This window comes from Halichoeres trimaculatus, unplaced genomic scaffold, assembly GCF_033239565.1.
Source record: "Halichoeres trimaculatus isolate MK-OKI-2021-1 unplaced genomic scaffold, fHalTri1.1 fHalTri1_scaffold_18, whole genome shotgun sequence".
Taxonomy (NCBI): Eukaryota; Metazoa; Chordata; class Actinopteri; order Labriformes; family Labridae; genus Halichoeres; species Halichoeres trimaculatus.
The window spans coordinates 15,273,232-15,293,760 of record NW_027437196.1 but is presented as its reverse complement, the minus strand read 5'-3'; the positions used below and the strand labels follow the sequence as shown (position 1 = coordinate 15,293,760).

Genomic DNA, 20,529 nt, shown 5'->3' with positions numbered 1-20,529 from the left:
GAATTTTGGTTCTTATTTACTCGATCACTAAATAATAACAAAGCAGTAATTTGCTGTATATGAATCAAATGTTAAAATGCAGCAGCACCTTATACATAACACACCGGAAACTAAAAACTAAGCAGTGACTGTGGGTTTTGTAATGTTTTATTGCAAAATGGACTTTTCCTAACAACCTGAGGTAGGAAAATATGCACTGACAGAAAGAGGCAAAACAACATACTGCCCAAATATAGACAAAGCTGAGATTTGGTAAAAAGAACAAATACATTTGCTGATTAAAAATTTCAATACAATACTGCTCTCAAAACTGTTGCACCGAGTTACTCATCTTTTGACAAAGTAAAAAAGAGATGGATCGCCTGAAAACAATCTTTAAGGTTGCAACATCCAGTAATCTGTGATGCATGATGAGGCTGGGCACATAGGTTTTGTTTACAGAATGACAACTCTGAGCGATGAGTGCACTTCCCGACCTGCAGGGAGTTTTAACTAAACCACATTATCTGGAAAAATTACAGAGCAAAAACAACCCATCAGACCAGCAATTACAATAACAATACAAAAAAAAACGTAGCAGCATCCTTTATGAATCATAATGATATCAAGCGTAATCATATAAAAATAGATGCATTACAATTTGTCCCCAAATTATTTTTCAAAAGTACAAAATATGACAAGAAACCCTCTTCAGAGCACCAATAAAAATGTGCCAGACTTAATATAATAAAATAGTATTCATGCTTAAGTGCCATTTTAATGATATAACCTGGGTTTTCTTTAAAATAGCTGATTAAAAGGGCAAGACAATGACACAGAAACAAATACTTGCTATAATATAAACAAATATGTACAACAACATATTTACACTTCATTTAATTTCCACAGAAATGCAGTAAAATGAAAGCTCAAAGTGAGTGAGCACTAAAATCCCCTTTTGGTGTATGTGTCAAGTTTTTTGTTTCGCTGTCATGGAGACAACCTCTAACCTTGGGAGTGTAGCAAAGCCAGAAACATTTCAGTCATTGAGTTTGACAACAGGGCTTGATTACCGCCTATTCAACAGCCCAAGTGTGCTCTGTGTTTGGCGAAGCCGCCCTCAGGGACACTCAAATCACAGCGAACACCCGGAACGCCTTCCCTCCAGGAGGGTTTTGGAGGCTGCAAGGAAAGAGACAAACAAGATAGAGAGTCAGTCTGGGTGGGTGCAGCATGTGTCAGTTATAGAGCACATCTCAGCCTTTTTTTTTTTGCAGGGAGCCGGAGATGACATACACACACAAACAGATAGACTTCAGGTTTCTACGGAGAAATGTCCGCGTCAGTGTGCTGTCTGACACTCTGATGACAGATAAGGTGCAAACAGATAGAGGTTGAGGCTCCCTGGGAGAACAGATAAACCGCCCATCTTTATGAAAACACAGGGGACTTCACGTGTTAATCCAACAAAGACAGACATGTTGTGAAGTTAAGGAAGACAGATGAATGATTGGTAGATACTAACAGACGTCAGGCATCTCAGCAGAGTGACAAAGATAAATGTAGAGGAGAGAGGCAAGGAGAGAGGAAAGGAGACTACTTGGTGTGTGTGTGTGTGTGTGTGTGTGTGTGTGTGTGTGTGTATTTGTCCTCTACACAGGTCAAGTTAACAATAGCCACTCTATCAACGGAACAATACAAAGTTCAATACTACATTTAAAAAACTAGAGCAGAACATACAGAATGTGTGTCACTGACAGAGGCATGTACAGGCGTGTAACCTTAATGCCATCATAAAGTAGTGCAGCGTGGATTTAACACACATTCTCTCTTTGTTAGCATCAGCTGAGTCTTTCCACAAGAAGTCACATCTCCTTTCTTTGACGACAGTAAAATGGCTCAATAATTCATTCCTATGGTATTTTTTTCTTACGTTTCCAAAGTCATACTGCTGATTTTGCAAGGCAATAACGTTTCCTAGAAAGCTTAATTTTAAACTTTGTAATAGTCCTGAATTGGGTTGGTTTTTCTCGCCTGGTTTAAGCTTCTTAACATTCCAGCTGCTACGGTACAAACCAAAGACATCTCTTCCTTCCTCTTCTGTGTTGGTAGGTGACGTCAAACAGAGTCGTACCCCTTCCTGCTATCCCATCCCCTTCTTTTCTGGGGCAGAATATAAAAAGTTGGCAAAAAATACAGCACGACACTGACAATGCAGTGCTCTACTAAAAATTTTGTGTTGGTTCTATATCTTAAACTCTTATTAACCGATTTTCGGTGTTCAAAAACTTTTCGGCATTGCATAATTCGTTTTAATGGAATGTAAGGTTACAAGCAATATTTAAAACCTGTGTTTACATATGACCCCAAAATGTGCTCACAAGGTTCAGATTCCAAACTATTCCCTCCAACTTATCAAGGGACTATAACCTTGATTTAAGCCTGTTTAAGATTTTTTTTAATCAGAAATTTAAGTTTATGACAAGATTAACATGAAACATTTAACAGTAAGCAGAAACACTGCATCATCAGCGAAGTGATGTAATTCACACTAACTGTGAGAGTTGAATGAAACTCAAACTATCTGAAAAATGGTTCTATTGATCCAAATTGTGTTTCATGCCAATGTGCATTGTTGTCAAAGCCAAGCTTGTCCATAGACTGAAGAATCCATAGACTGCGACATCACCCATCTGTTCCTGAAACAGTGAACAAACAGTGAAGCCAATCTGCAGACGTAACTGCAGTTGATATGACGCAGGCTTCGAGCTTCCTTTCTAACCGCTATAGGGCACCTGTCAGTCATGTGAGATGAGCTGTGTCTCTGATTGGATAATTAAACAATCCTAATATCTTCTAAACTGCAGAGAAAAAATTGGCATTTCAGACCCAAGACGTTTTTAGAACCAGGCTGTAAATATGCTTCTTAATGCAGTAAAAGTATGTTTTGTTAGGTTTTTTTTTTTTGGCTTGGTGTGTACATGGTTTAGTATAGACAGAGTAAAGCTGTTTCCACAAAATTAGGACGCAACTGTCTCTGTGTTGATGTGAGGTTGATTTTTTTTTTTCCAGCAAAAAATACAAAAGACTGTTTTTTTCCCCTGGAACCTTAGGTCAGGTTTGCAGTTTTTAGAGTGAGGATTTTATACCTTTCAGAGGAAATGCCGTTTTGGTGTGAGGCGATGTAGTGTTTCCGCTTGTCCACTGGCATCACATCGATGTATCCGCCCACGCCATTCCTGATTACTCCAGCATGCACCGCTGCTCGGCATATACTAGACTTCTGCAGAGTGGAGAAGCGGGAAATAAATGTAATAAATGCTTAAAAAATACCAATAAAATCATTTATTTCCCCAGAATTTAAAGGGTTTTAGTACACTTACAAAAAAAAGCAACTTACATCAGAGTATATTCTGGTACCAATGACTCTGGATATGTGAGGATTCTCTTCTAAACAGCTCCTTGGGCAGTAAAGCCTGAAAAACACACAGAAGAATATCTGGTATGTTTGCAAAGCTACAATTAAACTTGTAGAAGTTTGACACAAGAAGTCAGATTCATACCTTGGACAATGTTTTGCTGGCCTCTCATATGGACACAGCTGTGCAACTGTGGTTTCACATGTGATGGCTTTGACTACGAGAAATAATTATAGTGAGTGTCAACAAACACAGATGCTGTCTGGGCTGGCAGAACTAATTCAATATAAATGTGACATAGCTATAATTTTTGTGCCACACTATTTCAGTACCAACCTGCCACTCTTGCAACTGTGAAGGAATTAGCACTTTGATACTTTCTGTCAAAAGAAAAACAACACAACACCAGCATCAGATCACATCGATTTAGCTTAAAGAAAGTCTGTTAAGCTAATGTTAGTCAAATGTCATCAATTAAAGCTTGTGTTAAAGTGTTTCAGACATTACTGACTCACCCTAGAGACTGGACGCCATTCTTGTTGGATTTGATGAAAAAGTCCTTTCTTCCTTCTCTTGTTACGTCCAGCCAGCCTCCATCATTATCTATAACACCAGCGTGGAGACCAGCTCTGCACACACTGGATTGCTGCAATATAAAAATGTGATCTTTTAAAACAGTGATATCTTTTTCGAACACTTGTAAGCAAGAAGCAGTTCATTGTTTTGCCAAATAAACTTGGCAGAAACATAAACATAAGCCCTAAACAAAACGCAATACAAACGTAAAATTGGGGCACAAAAGAGTTCTGCTGAAAATTCCTTAAATTAAAATTAAATGACATTCCATAGAGTTTAAAAAATGTCTTCCTAATACCGCTGAAAATTAATGTACTTTGTCCTTAAAATCTCCAAATTTAACAAAAAAAGTATAATTAAATTATCCAATCATTACAGTATTTTTTAATCTAGCTTTTTATTTTGAATATATAAAAATGTCAAAATTTTCTATCAAAAATTGGAATAAGTTTTCCACAAGATCCATCAAATTTAAAAATGTATGCATCACATAAGATATATGAAAGTTTTTGAAAGTTTCCTACAAAATTTGTGAAAGGTTTCCCATGAAATTTTGAAAACTATCAATTATTTTCAATTTGTTTATGGAAAAAACATTGACATAGAAGATAATGTAATTTGGTATTTAAAATACATGTCAGACTTGAGAAATGTCCATTGAAAATGGTTTCATGTTGCAAAAAGTAAAAAAAAAAATCGAAAAAAAAAAGTTTCCAAAATTGCAATCTAGAATTTTTTGAAGTAATTTAATGTTTTTTTGTTGTTGTTGTTTGTTTGTTTGTTTGTTTTTTAATTAAAAAATGTGTTCCTATATTCTACCAAAAGATTCAGAAATTCTCTTGGACACTCAAATGTTTCAATGCAGTCAGGTTTCTTGTTAGAGATTCTGAACTCACCATTTCATAGTGTACTGTTCCAACTACCTTCCCTGTAGCATCAAGGCACCCAGCAGGACACTCATATCTAGGAAATGATTAAAAAGGATCATGAAATATGAATTCCCCTTTGTTTTGTGAGGTGGATTTTATTGTCTGCTCTCAGCCGTACCTATTGCATGGCGTTCCTTTACACTGATCACGAAGCTTGGTGTCACAGGTCACAAGCTGAGCTGTAAACACAAACATACAAGCCTCTCAGCACACACACAGGAACCAATATGCTGGAATCAGCAGCTCCGATGCAGGTGACTTGTTGCTAAAAGCCTGAGTTGAGTGAAAACCCAGAAGACTTGTTGTTGTCACGCTGCTTCAGGAACCAAAGCGGAGAATTCCTGCTACAAGGTTCAGGGTGGTCAGCAGTACTAGAGGAAGCATCTCAGCTTACAAGCACAGGCCCCTTGCACTGCAGGGAGGAAGCCATTTAAAAACCACAGAGAGCCCCCCCTCACCCCTCTCAGCCGGCCAAAAGCAAACACACACTCAGGGGATCGTGCTAAAATAGACCTCCCTTCCCTGCTGCAAAGAGTGACTTGCAATATTACAAACTCTTCAGAAACTGTCAGGGTTAATCAGGGAGATGACAGATAAAGGGTACAGAACATCAAGGCAATTTAAGATAAATTGCAGAGAAAACATTTCCGGCAGGGACCCATTTTTTATCCATTATTGCTGGCTCAACACTGAGCAGTCAGCTTTTCACAAATTATCTGGTTTTCAATGAAAATTTCTCAAAACAAATGTCCTTTTTTTCTCAACTTATGGTGCTTGGTGCACCTTTCAACCTTAAGCTAGATCCTGCACTCCTCAGCCTACATTTGGAGAAACTAGATCCCGAATAAACAGTTAAATAGCAGCTTACACATCTGCTGTGTGTTGACCACCTCATTCTTCTGCAGGCCCTCTGTGGGGGGCTGGGTGGGGGCTGGAGCAGGGAGACTGGGAGGCTCAGGCTTGGAGGCCCTCGACCAAGGCTTCTGTGGAGTGCGTGGGGCCTCCGGCTCGATGAAGTTGTTTTCTTCCGTTTCCTCTCTCCGAGGGTAGGAGCTGTCATCTTCAGGTAAAATCAGGCAAAGAATGTAGGAGGGAAATTTATTCTTCAGGCTTTCTTGCTCTGCCTATCTTTCTTTTCTCTCCACACGTACCTTTGTAGCAGAGGTTGTCCTTGCATCCTCCTCCGTAGCTGGGAGGGCAGGCAGAGCAGGGGGTCCCGTGTTTGTAAGGCGCATAGCCCCACCAGTTTCCCCTGTTCAGTACAAATAACAGCCAAGGTTTATTGAAGACATAAATTACAAACACATCAGAAATACACGGTATGGTTTTCTGCTTACTTGGGTGAGTAGTTGCAGACTAGATAGACTGCTTTGGCCCAAATCTGCCCCCACACATTCATGTTGTAACACAAGTTGACTGCACAGCCGATCCGGCTGCTGGTGGCCCAAACCAGCTAGAAAAGAGTAACAACACAGACCATGAGCAGGGGATGATAAAATATAAAATCAATCAAAGATAAACTTTACATCTCAAACCCCCCTGATGAATTTGTATGATTCAAAGCCAGCTACCTGTGTATAATGAGTGCAAACAGGGCCAGAGCATCTGTAGGGGCAGTAGGGGTTACACTCCTGAGGATAAGGGAAGGAGAAGTCTTTCACTTCATCGTACCAGGCCTGCACATGGAACGTAGGAGGCCGATACCTGGAGAGATGAGTAAGCATACCTGGAATGAAAACTGTTCCAAACAACAAATCTTTTGCCTTGTGTGCGCTGGTGTAGGAGTTGGTATTATGCAAAGCTATTCTCTGCTTCCTGCGAGAACTCTTTCAAAAACCGATCTGCATAAAATGATGCCCATACAGTGGGTGACCTTTAAGCCTTGGAATTTATTTAAATAACTGTGGTTTTATTAGTGCAAAACAGCTCTAGTCTTACCCTTGTCAAGATTAGAAAGTTTAAAAGAAGGTCACAGGAATGTTTTGGACAAATAGGAGATTAAAAAAACAACATTTGGCCTTACATCACTGTACAGATAGGAGATGCTCCAAAATGGACAGATTTTGTAATTGTTTGGATGAAAATTTAAATTTGGGCAAAGCAAATTAGTTTGAAGGTAGGTTTAAAAATATAAATTGTCAACTTTTACAGGAATAATCCAGCTCAATCATCACTTCTGGGCCTCTATGTGTACCAGTGTCTGTGACTGCCTCAAACCATCTCCTCTGCCTGAATGTTCATGTTTAGGTCGGGACGTTTCTGGGCTGAGAGTAAGCGTGGTACATCAGTCAATCACAGTGTGCAAGTAACTTTGCGTGTTAGCAAATGGATGAAGCTATCCTGAGTGGCTACGATAGTGAATGTAGCACAGAGAAAGAAAACCACAACCAAAGTGAAACGAAACAACAAGCAGATAAAGCTTTTTACTAAACAAGGGTGAAGCCTGGCTCGACTTTCATTGGCATGGAGAGTGGGATGGGACAAAGTTGGCTTTCCTCTGAGCAGGTATGTGTCAAATATCTGTGATTAGCTTGTGCTAACGTGCCAAGTCAGGTATACGGCTCTCGGGGCAGAAATGGGATGCTGCAGGTGGTTGCTAGGCTAGCGAGTGTGTTCATGTAGCTTCGGTCAGAGACTGTTAGAGTGCGCTGCTGCTGGCACTGAACCAAAGAGAAGGATGAGCCCAGTTTTAACTTTGTGTTAACTAACCAGTAACAAAAATTTGTGAAGACCCTACCTCTAAAGGTAAGAAAACATGTATGCAACGGTTTAAACTTAGGACATTTTTGTTGCTAAACACAGGGTCATAAAGTCTGCAGGTCATTTAAAACTGGTTTACCAAGTAAGACTAGCATAAGCAGAGTTAGCATCCTCAGCCTTCCTTCTTGCAGGTTAACGACCTGACATCTGTGCTGGTTACACATTGATCCGGATAAGCTGTTAGATGTTTAGCTTACTTTATTTTTAGATAAAAATCAAGTAAAACTGTGTTGCACCACGAGATGCCATTTTTCATCTGTTCTTGTTTACATTTGCATTTAGTTAATATACCTTTTTGCCTTTTGAAAATCTTAAGTCTGATGTTTTAAGAGCCTGGAGTGACCACATGTGGAGAAAAAACAGAGAAAATTGAAACCTCATGGTGGTAGTTTCATGTCAATCACATAAAGCCCTGCCTTAAAGCAAACCACACCTAACATTATTCTGAATTGGGCATTAAAAAATGAGCAGTGTACTGTTTGAAGAAAAAGTTTTAGTATTGGGATAATAAATCAAAACAGAAGAAGGCTTGTTTCCATATTAGGTTTCAAATGCCTGGCATTATAAAGAATGCAGGTTCAAGGCACTCCTGCATTACCTGATTATCGGGGTGAATCAGCAAGAACCTCACAAAAACATACACATCACAATACTTGGGTCACGGTACAGTAGTTTCTCGATGTATAACATTATCACAACATTGTGTTATGTCGCGATATTCTGCACAGTTAACTGAGGAAATACTAGAGATGATGTTTATGTAAATCATAAAACATTACTCAAAATTAAAAGGAGAAAGTAAAACATTGATGTCTACAGTAGACTGACTTTCTCAGTGTAACAAAAACCAATATTATCAAGTTTAGAAAAAAACATTTTGAATATACTTTGAGATTATATTTATTATACAGTCTATTGGCAACATACAGTGGAGTAGCTCCTTGGCGCCTTCCACCGCAGTGTAGTTGTGGAAGTCATATTGTAGTTCCATTTCTACAAAAACATCAATATTAAGAGTTGAAATATCATTATTTTATCGGAGGTCAAAGTATCCTTATATATTTCTGTATCGATATGTTTTCACAAATTTACCTGGCTAATGGGTAACGTACCATATTCTCAGTCTGTGAGTGACACAGAGACAAATTCTCTTACAGCGCACTTACTTGCCCAACATAGAAATCTTTTGTTTATGTCAGATAGAACAAACACAGAGTATCTAACACTATACTCTGCTTAATAGAGAAAATCACTAAGTTACCATTAGCGTATAATTAACGTCCGCTGCAAACTGTAGAATATTTATATATCTGTCAGAACCGTCATTCAGCTCACATTTGGCAACCGAGCATTGGTAAATAAATTGCAGCAGCAGGGGCTGACACTGATTTGGCACCAGGTGTTGCTCGTTAATCTGATTAGAGTCAAGCAGACATCTTGGGTGTGGAGAGATATGATTAGATGTGGAACAAGAGTTCTCGTATTTCGAGCACTGCTGTTTTCAGGTAATGTATGAGGGCTGTGGAAAATATTTTCACCACCTTAAATTTAAATCAAACTGGAGTTAGATATTTGCAAATTATTTATCACATGGTAATTTTTCTTATACCTTCCCCAGTGAGCTCCCAGGTTCTGGCCTATCTGAGGTAGCAGACCAGCAGGACCGTGCTCCCACAGACACGTCTCTGCCCACTCCTCGGCTGTACGCTCCAGCTCTGTGTCCCACACCTGTGGGAAAAACATGATGGTAAGATAAAAGTTGTTGTTTGGACCATATATATTGTAAAAAGTGTTAAGAAAGAAACCAAAGCTGCCAATGCTTCTAGTAGATAACACAGCCAAGGTTTCCAATAATGTGAAGAGAGGGGATATTAAAACACAGACTGAACATGGATTACTTATCATGAGCTCTGATCGCTGCTGTGAATTACAGCTGTTATGTTTAGGAAAAGGTACTCATTTAAAAACTATGCTGATCTGCTGCTGCTCCTTTATAAGGATGTCTTTTCCTCTCTTCTCAGCTGATTCCCCCCAGATGGATTTTCCCATAGGATTGGGTGTTATTTAAAAAATGCTAGGCCTTTTTTTTCCCCCTTTAAGTAATACCTTCCATATGTCTTTGGTGAGATGTCTGGGTGCAAGCTTTTGTTACCTCTCTGAATTGCACTGGCAGTTTAAGTTGGGCTCTGGTTGGATACTAAGAGATCATATTCCTTTTCTGGGGTTTTCTGGGAATGCAAAGTGTCCTTCCTCTCTGCTGACCTACATTCTGCCATAAAAAAATGTAAGAATAACACCAGCTGTAAGTCTTCCAAAGGACACTATATATGCTCCTAATTGCACACCTTTGCTTTCACCTTTAGTGTAATGTAACAGGTCTCTGCAAGGGAGTCAATTAGTTGAATGTGTGCATGAATGTGTGTTTAAGCATGTGTGTTAACACACCAGCTGAGGCATCAAAAGTTCTCATGTTTTGTACTTTGAAACCTGGAACTCATGGCTTACCATTTACTGAAATCTCCTCCAATGACAGAATCCACAGTAACTAGCCCACTTCCACCAACGCCTCCTCCCTCTCCTCTGTCATCTGTCACCCACCAGTCCCACCAGAAACAACTGCTGTTCTCTGCATTACTCCCAAAACACACACCTACCTAACAACAGGATGTCTGGCAGCTCTGCAAATTAACTTCAGCTCTTTCTGGGAATCTTGTTAGCTATTACAGCGTGGTAGGCCTATTTGTCTAAAACAACGAGGCAGTACTGGCTGATTCTGCCATGACTGCCTTGTGTTTTGCGTCAGATTTCGACACAATCCTTGTAAAAATCTCACACGGCTAGCTCAGAAAACAAATCAACCACATGAGGTATGGGGTACATTCATCATTCATCTCTTCACCTGCAACAAAGGAAGCATATCAGGGTTACACCAGCCTCATATGGAGTTGCCTGTGGTCTGTCTTGCACAATAAGGCCAAATGATGACTGACAGAGCTTAGGCTAAAACAGGAAGCAGCAAATTTGTTTACCTGAAACTCTACCCCTGCAGAGAGTTACCTCTGTTGGCCTCTGTAAGTCAGTATTGGTGTATCTGTTTTGTAATCCGCGGTTATCCCTATGATGCTGAAACAGAAACATTGAGGAAATTTCAGCCTCAGTGGTGAAGGAATGCAGGAGCAAGCAGTTTGGTTATAACCTTGACTTCCATCCAAGTCATTTTCCCCTTCGATTTTCTTGACAAGTGACCTCCTTGCACGAATCAATGTGTGCACTGATAAGCAGACTGAAACACATTGCATTGAGCTGGGGTAACTGCCAAATGATCTGCAAACCACAGCACGTAAGACGCTCAGCAGTTAAACGAGGTCAACACAGTGTTTTTGGCCATTAATGGATGGTTATTGGTTGGAAAACATTTAGCTGAGGCCACAACTATGAAGGATTTCCAAAGTTAGAAGAACAAAACCCAAGCTCAAGTGTCTAGAGGGGAATTTGGGTGATCATTGTTTCCATTAAAAAAGATGTGATTTGTGATGCTCCTGAAGTAACTCATAAAAAATGCAAAAAAGTAACCATCTGAAGTCTTTAAGCTTTAACGGAAAACGCAGGCTCAGGAAGTGTCGACTCAAGCACATATTTCTCAGATGTTGAATCTGTTACAGAGAGCAGCCGCCTTGTCAAACCTGCTGTTGTTTGCACAGTTATCCCAGCAGGGGAGGCCTTGTAACCAAGGTCCCCACCACCCACCCACCCAGGCTCTACTTCTACTGGGGCCCCGTAAAGAAAAACACCTTCCCTGCTTAAGTCTTTCAGCACTGTGCAAACAGCATTGTGTATTTCGCTTAACACTTCATTTACACACAGATTTCTCTCACTCTCTTTCTCTCTTCCTTGGTCCATCTGGTTACATTCCTCAGGGGTACTTCCTTAGCAAGTTTGGGTTTCCTGCTCATAATCAATGGTGCTTGCAGAGAAATATTGAAAAAGCAGGAGAGACATTTATGGGAACTGGTGAAAGAGATTCTGAAAATAAGGATTTAAGGTAAATGAGACACCTGATAGAAGAAGAGACAAAGATGGTGTGAGAATGAAGACACGCAGAGGTGACACATTGTTTTTTAGTCTGCAAGCTATTGCTAACTCCAGCTAAAGCCTATATTCAACCACGTGACTCTTAGCTAACTGCTTGCTTGTATCTAATCATGTCATATTGCTCTTGATAGGATGATTTGAACTCCAAGACACCTTCTGGCTATCAGTAGTATTAGTAAGTAAGTGGCTTTAAGCAAACATTTGCTGTTGTCTGGCCTTCATTGATAGATTATTAAAGCAGTGTCTAGAGATGCTGACGCTGAATTTTCATTACTTGTCAGTACACACAACAATTAAACTAGGCTCCTGCTCTTGGACTCAGTACCAGTGTCAAAGCACACCCATTGCCTCCGACTGTGACTACGTGAACACTCTCGGTAGCCCAGCAACCACCTGTAGCATTGCGTTTTTACATGGGAGAGACAAGAAGGCTATGCACCTGACTTGGCAGGTTAGAAAAAGCTAATCATGGGTATTTGACACATTTCTGCTCAGAAGAAAGCCAACTTGCGTCACCTAGTTTGTCCAGAACTGTTTTCCAAGTGCCCAAAGCAAGTGAAAGTCAAGCCAAGTTTCACCCTTGATCAGTAAAAAGCTTTGTCTACTTGGTGTTTTATTTCACTTTGATTGTGTCTTTCTTTCTCTGTGCTACATCTAGTACCATAGCTGCTCTTGATAGCTTCTTCCACTTGCTAATCAACACTCTAAGTCACTTGTGTGCTAGGCGTGCTGTGTAACTGTGATTGGCTGATGTAACCATGCTTACTCCCTGCCCAGAAATGTCTTTATAAAACCAAAACATCAACATACGGGCTGAGGAGAGCGTTTGAGGCAGACACAGATACTGAGATACATGTATAGAGGCCCATAAGTGATGATTGAGCAGGATTATTGCTGTTAGAGCTGATGTTTTGATTTTCAGGAAATTCCTGCAGGCCTTACCTTTGAATTGTCCCTAAAAGGTGTTTCTAATTCAAAAAAGGAGGGAAATTTAGGGCTTTAAAGAACTATACGATAGACATTCCTAATGTGAAATGATCCAGACCTTTAAGATTTAGACTTGCTCTTTACATATGGGACCAAAAGTGCCTCTGACAAGAAGAGAGGACAAAGACTGAAGCCTTGAGTTGAAGAGTGGTGTTCTGTGTTATATTTGTTGGATACCTGGAAAGTTACGTTTTTTTTAAATGTCTTTTGTGGCCGTGTTTCAGTCAGGTTCTGATAGCAAGCCATTCATTATAATAACATTTAGAGCAAGACCTGTTTACATTCTTGGCATGACATCAAGCAGTTTCTTATGCGGGCACAGGACTCCCTCAAGGGTACACCTTGTTGCCTCTCCTGTTGGTAATATTCTTGGAGAACATACAGGCAGTGCAGGTGAGGCCTGGAGAGAGTCCAGGTTTGTGACATTTGGGTGGCATTTTTGCTATTTTTGGATAGCATTCCCTTCTGGGCCTCGCTGAAGCGTAGCCTTGGATTCAGAGCTCTGTCAGAAGCTACTGTAAGTGATTTTGGAGGACCAATATTTTTCATCCCCAGGTATTTGGCTGCTGCTCTTTAAATGTACTTTCCTTTTGGAGGTTATCTTGGTGTGCTTGGCTTACTGACTCTGAAGTTCAATCCAGGGGAAGCTGCAGAAATTTTGCTGGACTTCTTTTTGCCATGAATAATCACTCTGTTAATTCACGTGTATGGCAGTTTTATCAATCCAAACAGGATATTTATTACGAAGGAGTCTAAATTGCATTTTTATATCCTTATCAAGAGTTTATAACTGGGTAAACTGGGTGTTAAATAAAACTAAATGTATTATTCTACTCATTGATGGTTGTCCTTCTGGATAGCAACAATAAAAAATGTGCTGCACTCAGAGCACAATTCAGACCCTTCATTCAAAATGGAATAATGTGAATATAGCCTTATCTTATATATTTATTACCATCACCACCTCAGCATTGAGTCGCAGCCCACCCGAAGCCAAGTTCAACATCAAGGCAGGTGGGAACTTTCTCCCAAGACGCCGTCTGTTTGTCTTGCAGGGCTTCAAACACTGACACTTCTCTGTTTATACCTGTGGGTCAACATGTGAGTGAGAGGCAGAAGCTCTGTACCCCCTGTACTGAAGGTGTATTGAAGATTTTGTGGATCGCTACAGAGTGTGAACGCTTATCCAGGGAATTTTGTGGGGCCTCTGTGCTGGATAATGACAGAATGGGAACGGAGCCACAGGGATAAGAAGAGGGAGGCAGAGAGAGAAGAGAAAGAGTTAGGAGGCAAGGAAAGGAAACAGATGAAGGCAGAGGAGGGGGGATTTGAAGTGATGTTATCTTGAAGTCTCTTATGATTGCCACAGAGGGTCAACAGGGTTGTGATTTAACACAATGGCACACATTAACGGAGCTGATGGGCAAATAGCTGTGTGCGTGGGCACGTGGGGTATTTGTGCGTGTGTGTGTGTGTCTGGATTCATGAGTGTGTAGAAAAGCAAGGGAGCATGTCTATGAAGTCTTCCAGTACACTGAAGCTGTGAGGTTTCTGAAAGGTGACAGCAATTCAATGCAGGCAGGGGGGAAAAAGTCTGAGATATACAGAGCCCTTTCAAAATAAAGCGCAGAATATCACTGAGGATCCACGTTGCATGCTAGCTAACAGTTTTCACATGAAGTACTGACATTTTTCAGATCTGCAACTTTGTATTCACACTGTATAAATATGTTTTCCCCCTTTCTCTAATTCTGTCTTACCTCCACCTCCTCTTTTCAATTTTTCTCAACACCTCTTTTGATCTGCTTCTCTACTCTATGCACAAACCTTCTTTATCATCCTTGCACCTTTAATTTTATTTCTTAACTAGTTTCATTTCACCCTCTTTCCCTCCCGTTACCTTCTCTTGTTGCATACCTCTCCATTTTTCACCCCTGGGTGCCCCTGCAGCTAAATAAAAGCAGCTCCACTGTAACAGGAGACAGTAGAAAGAGAGAGCTGTGCACTGCTGCTGCTACTGCTGGCTCAGCATTTCTCCACTAGAGTGTGCCTCAGCCAGAAGCCTGCCAGGCAGAGCGGAGCTTTTACACACACACACACACACACACACACACACACACACACACACACACACACACACACACACACACACACACACACACACACACACACACACACACACACACACACACACACACACTCCAAGCTCTCAATTATACAATTACATAGTCCAGCAATTGCCCCCAGCAGGAACTGTTTATTTGCCTTCTAACATGGAATAACGCTGCCTTTTGTTCGGCAGCTCTTTAAGCAGAGATGAAAGACGATAAAACCTCATTACCTCATGCACACTGTATTGATTTCTAACCTCCTTAGTGCTGTTGGTGGCAACACACTGAGGCGGTCAAGCAGTAACTACACATGTTGTGTGTTTGGAGGAAATCCAGATCTGCAAAACACAGAATTTCTGAAGGTGTGGTGTGTGTGTGTGTGTGTGTGTGTGTGTGTGTGTGTGTGTTTGAGGGGGGCAGCTGGTAAAACAGACCCTGGTGCCGTGCTCTGAATCTAATTGCATGGTGAAAAGTGATCTGGCGTTGTACACACACATGATGGCCGAAGGATAAAGTCAAACAAATCTCTTAGCAAGGGTAGAAGAAAGCAGTAGTAATGTGATCATTGGCCGAGGTGGTGGAATTCTTCACTCCTGGCAAAACAACCCCGTGTCACATGGGTGTAGATTTGTATGTGCGTGTGTGAGTTCACTGGTAGGCTGTGTGTGAAGGCGCTTATATGCATGCTTGCTGTGTGTGTGTGTGTGAGCCAAGTGGGACAAGTGCCAGTTGGTCTGGTGACTGGGTCAGTTTACTAAGCTACAAGGTCGACAAGTGTACAAAACTCTCAGCAGGGTCAAACCCAGGTCAAAGCATTTTAGGGAGCAGAAACCGAGCCCTCCATCCACCTACCATATACTCCATGTTAGATGCCGGCGGGTAAACCTGGCCTCGAAGCTTATTGTGTAGATCCAGGATGAGCTGAGCGTCACTGTCCGTAATAGCCCTCTTCCCCCTCTGCTTGGCCTTCCACCAATCCCCTTTTTCGTCGTGATACTTTTCCAGCATTTGCTCCAGGTCTGTGGAGTTCGGAAGCAGCACCATGGAGATGGCCGTGCGGAGCAGCAGAAGCAGGGACACACCCCTCAGCAGGGTCAGGTTCATGTGCTTCATCCTCAGCGCTTGAAAGTTCTGATGATGGGGATCCTCTTAAGGGGTTCAAACTGGGAGCAGGACCAGGACTAACAGACACTCGTTTTCTTATTCAAACAGCGCTGGTAAAGGAGGCACGAGAAGAGAAAAACAGGATTATTGGAATTCTGTATCAAATTTGCTGAATGACTTGAGTCAATATTGAACTTGGGGAGAGCAGCGCGTAGGATTGCAGACAGTTGGCCACAGGTGACCTCGAGGGTTCACTGGGCTGAAGCATCAAATGAGGATAACTTGTAAAAGTGTGCACATAAGAAATCCTAACAAGAGCTTAACATCCTTTAAAATTCTATATAATTTTTCCACATAAAGAAGAAGAGCAGCCCAGTTAGAGCATATCATCTAAAGTACACTGATTACAGCTGTCATTCATGTAGTAAAAGACAAAACTGTGCATATTGTAGCTGAGCATGCACAGCACTGTTTGTTTACGTAACATTAAGGCGTCAGTTCAACTTTTTGGAATGCATGCTTCAATGCTGACACAGGCTAATTAAACGTGCCAACACCTAATGGAAAATGGGAAGAGTAATGCATATTGAAGCAGAAACGGAGTGCTGAGATTTATGAAGACACTGGTTATAATTTACCTTTAATGAATTGGAATGCAGCCCAATGTTAGAGATCCCACAGAGAGATGTGTCTGTGAAAACTTCCGCAGCAACAAGGAGAGGGGGGAAAAAAGAAAGAAATCCGCCTTCAAAGTAAGTTTCAGGTGGAGCGGTGCTGACTTTCTGCCTTGTGACATAAATCAGAGACGTGACTCGCTGTCTTCACTCCGGTCTCCTCAAGAAAGAGAGAGTGTCTGTCTTCATTCGGGATTTTCGCTCTAAAGCCGCTAAAGCATCACTTATTCACATTTTATCCCCAACTTTGCTGCTCCTGCGGAGTGCCGCCCCTGACCACGCCCCTCACCAAGCCTGGGCTCGGCCCTCTCGTGCATGCCAAGACCTCTGTCCGCGTGCTGGGTTGCGCGTGTGTAGTCAACGCTGATTTTTTTTCTCCTCTTTTCTGTAATTTCTGCTGAGTAAGTAAAGCCACCAAAAGTTGGTATCCCTCAGAAAATACAGTAAACTCTATAATTTGGCAATTTAGGTAAATGTTTTATTTACTTTTCCCCATGCCTCTAATCTCAAAAGGGGACATTATATTTAAACTGTCAAGTATAACAATGCCTCAGTACTCTCATGACTTCCATTTCTCCCTAAGAAACATGGTCTTTTCACTGACTTCTCCTTTCTAATTGTACCAGCTAACTGGCTCCAGTCTAAAAACACATCAATTCAAACCAGATCTTCCTCCAGCTTGGGTTCAGGAAACCTTTATGGCCTCATCTCCTCAGTAACTGTACACAGGTGACTCCCCTGGGGGGCTCAAAACACAAACCAACTCTCTGTTAACTCCATCCCCTGAACTTGTCATTCACCATTTCTCCAACACATTCCTCCACAGAAAACAGGCAAGGTTTGTCTTTGTCATCTGGTCATTTTCACTGGTGGAAACAGTAGCTGATCACCAGACCTGACAGTGTGTGTGTGTGTGTGTGTGTGTGTGTGTGTGTGTTTGCCCCCTGTACAGACTTACTTTCCACAGGAGGAGACACAATCGTCTTATATTCTACCTGACAAACATAATAAACTGAACACTGGCCAAACCGACCATGTGCTGGGAGTAAAATTACCGTTTCTCTTTTTTAGTAAATCCTCTTGTTTCCATGACTCCCTGGTGTTTTTATTTTGTTGTACATTTGGCACAAAGCCCTTGCTCACTCGGGGAGTCAGGGTGTGAATGGACAGCTCTGGCCTCTGACACTCAGATATACTGGGGAACTATGATTCATTAGACATATTTCACTTCTAAATAGCTCTTACAAGATGAATGAGTGGCATGGACAGGAGATGTTATTGATCTTTGATGGTTACCATGTAAGCAGCCTTGATCAATGGTGGAGAATAAGCCATCACTAAAAATCCTACCCAAGTGAAGACAATAAAGTTATTGAAAACTAAAAAGAGTACAAGTCTCAGTTCTGAAGCTTGATTACCTACATCTTGAATATGTTTCATATACCACTTAAAAATGCAGGTCAAAGAGAAGTATATGCTACTTCATGTTAGTCCAGTGAGGGGCTGCACGGTGGCGCAACGGTTAGTGCTGCGACCTCACAATAAGAAGGTCATCGGTTTAAATTTCCAATCTGGCCGGTAGGCCTTGTCTGTGTGGAGTTTACATTTTTTCCCCATGCATGAGTGGGTTCTCTCTGGGTACTCTGGCTTCCTCCCACAGTCCAAAAACATGCTCACTAGGTTAATTGATCATTCTATATTGTCCGTTGGTGTGAGTGTGTGCGTGAATGGTTGCCTGTCTATGTGTCAGCCCTGCGATTGACTGGCGACCAGTCCAGGGTGTACCCCGCCTCTCCCCCAATGAAAGCTGGGATACGCTCCAGCCACCCACGACCCTGAACAGGATAAGCGGTATAAAAAATGGATGGATGGGTTAGTCCAGTGATGCAAACTGTAACAGAAACACACCACCATCCAGCAGGTGGCAGCAGAGGAGTACAACTCTTGATTTGAAACAGCACAGGGATTGTAATGTCACAGCACAATGTGGTTATAAACTCTGAAAGCATGTATGTCATCTATGTGAGGTCATTCATTGGTTTGAAGAGGCATTTTAGCAGTGGTGTGTCCTGGGGGAAGGTTGCCCCTCTTGTTGCCCAATCTTTAAAAAATGCGCCACAGTGCCATAATGCATGCTTAGGTGCCCTTCTGGTTGGCAAATACACTATACTACTCCTTTGTCTAGATAAAACATGATAAACTGTCCTCTTGGGTGTCAAAAATGTGCGCTAAAGTGACCTTGAAAAACATGCTGAACCAAGTGCCCTGTACAGTGGCAAAAAATACGCTACATGTGCCTTTTTATTAAATCTTTTCGCTGTTGCCCATCAAAAAATCCATGCACCCCACTGTGTCTTAGTATTCAAAGGTGGAGGTCGCCATATCAGAATATTGACTCAATCTTACTTTGGTTAACAAAGATGTAGGCAAAGAGGTGGAGCCCGAGCACAGTTTTAGCCATCTCATTAACAAATAACAGTTATTGGTTAAAAATGGTTATTGGAGTTTTCAGAACAGATCCCAGCAGGGTCCCTTTGGTCCTTGGTGCCTGTCTCAGGTAGACACTCAAAGAACTTTTCATACTTCTAATTTGGCTTTATTTTGTTTCTTTGGATGCTGCTGCTTGATCCTGCCCATCCGAGATTTTTATTGTGGTTTTACTGGGATCGAAGCCTTTCAATCTGGTTTAAATGAACCGTTTTAATTCCTGTTGTTATAACATAAATGTCTCATTAGATTTACCCTAAGTAATTCTGATGGATTCAGTGGAGTAAATGCATTAGCTAGTGTTGGATAATCTTATATCTTTATGCAAAATGAAAAAGTAACCTGCATTGAAATATGTAGAAGTAAATCCTCTAAGGTAAGAAGCTTGACAAATTGTTCTAACTTACACCACATTATGTTCTTTTAGTTGATATCTACCACATCAGTTTGTTCTAAACCACACAGGTACACATTCAAGGCTCCTCTGCTGTCTAACCTACTTCTGTGCACAGTCTGATACAAGAGGTCTAACATTCAGGACCCACCACATTCTGAACTTCCATAAACCCCAGGTTTACTGTCTACTACCCCGGTCAGTTGCGGGGCCTCGGCCACGGCCCCAGCAGCAGCAGCAGCCCTCTCTCTGCGGTCAGACACAGCAACCCCCCTCCCTCCTCCTCCTTCTTTCGCCTCACAGCTGAAATAGCAACGCTCTGACTTTGCCCACAACTCCCCGGAGAGAAACACTCATTCATCTGCTGTAGAATTAATGTTGCTCTACATTTCGGTGTGTGTGTGACAGCTAGGAGGAGTGTGCATGTATGATTCCTAGACAGTGGGAGGTGAGGCAGCGGAGGAGTGACAGGCTGCATGTGTGTGCTGTTACATGTAGCATAAAAATATGAGTCAATACATAAAACATGTAATTATTTGAAACACCCAGGAGAAGTTTTATGGGCTCTGGAAATGAATGGACTTATAATACATGGTGGCTGAAGTAAATACACAAAAACTGACTGTAGGAGCACATTTGTATGAAAATGAACAGTGCGAATTAAGGAAAATATTTACAAACTCCTCCAGATTTCTATGATTTACAACCTGGTAATTTAGGTTAAGACATCTGTAACAAAGGCTACATTCCTTGATTGATGTTTATTACAATGGGCCTGTAAATATACAGTATTTGTGCCAGCAGAGGAGCAATATAAATGATTTCATGCTCCAGCTTCTTGTGTTAGTGGCTTTATTCCTTCATTTTATCATATCTGTTGTTTTCTGCTGCACTTTCTGTCTCAATCCCCCTATATTTGAATTTCTCTTCACCCTCATTTTTCTTTCTGAAATGTACACACACTTTTCCCCCCTCCTTTGTTTGTCTCACACATTTCTATCCTTTCCTCTTTGTATT

General features: G+C 41.4%; 1 protein-coding gene across 1 annotated transcript; it reads right to left on the bottom strand.

The window, feature by feature from the left end:
- Window positions 1–257: 257 nt before the first annotated feature.
- LOC141807458 (cysteine-rich secretory protein LCCL domain-containing 1-like) lies at window positions 258–16,856 on the bottom strand. The gene is made up of 15 exons (XM_074693495.1): window positions 16,596–16,856; window positions 15,706–16,067; window positions 9,273–9,391; window positions 6,475–6,607; window positions 6,241–6,356; window positions 6,055–6,155; window positions 5,772–5,963; window positions 5,022–5,082; window positions 4,871–4,937; window positions 3,914–4,044; window positions 3,735–3,778; window positions 3,543–3,615; window positions 3,380–3,455; window positions 3,129–3,262; window positions 258–1,161 (listed from the first exon to the last, which is right to left on the bottom strand). Exons 2-15 carry the CDS (start codon window positions 15,964–15,966, stop codon window positions 1,110–1,112), a joined length of 1,560 nt encoding a protein of 519 aa, XP_074549596.1. The 5' UTR covers window positions 15,967–16,067; window positions 16,596–16,856; the 3' UTR covers window positions 258–1,109.
- Between the last annotated feature and the right edge of the window lie 3,673 nt (window positions 16,857–20,529).

Coding starts and splice junctions, on each gene's coding strand:
- LOC141807458 (XM_074693495.1), bottom strand. CDS start 15,966: ATGAAGCACATGAACCTGACCCTGCTGAGGGGTGTGTCCCTGCTTCTG. Junction 6,357..6,474: donor TTTGCACTCATTATACACAG/GTAGCTGGCTTT, acceptor ACTCTTTTCTAG/CTGGTTTGGGCCACCAGCAG. Junction 1,162..3,128: donor AACGGCATTTCCTCTGAAAG/GTATAAAATCCT, acceptor CTTTCCTTGCAG/CCTCCAAAACCCTCCTGGAG.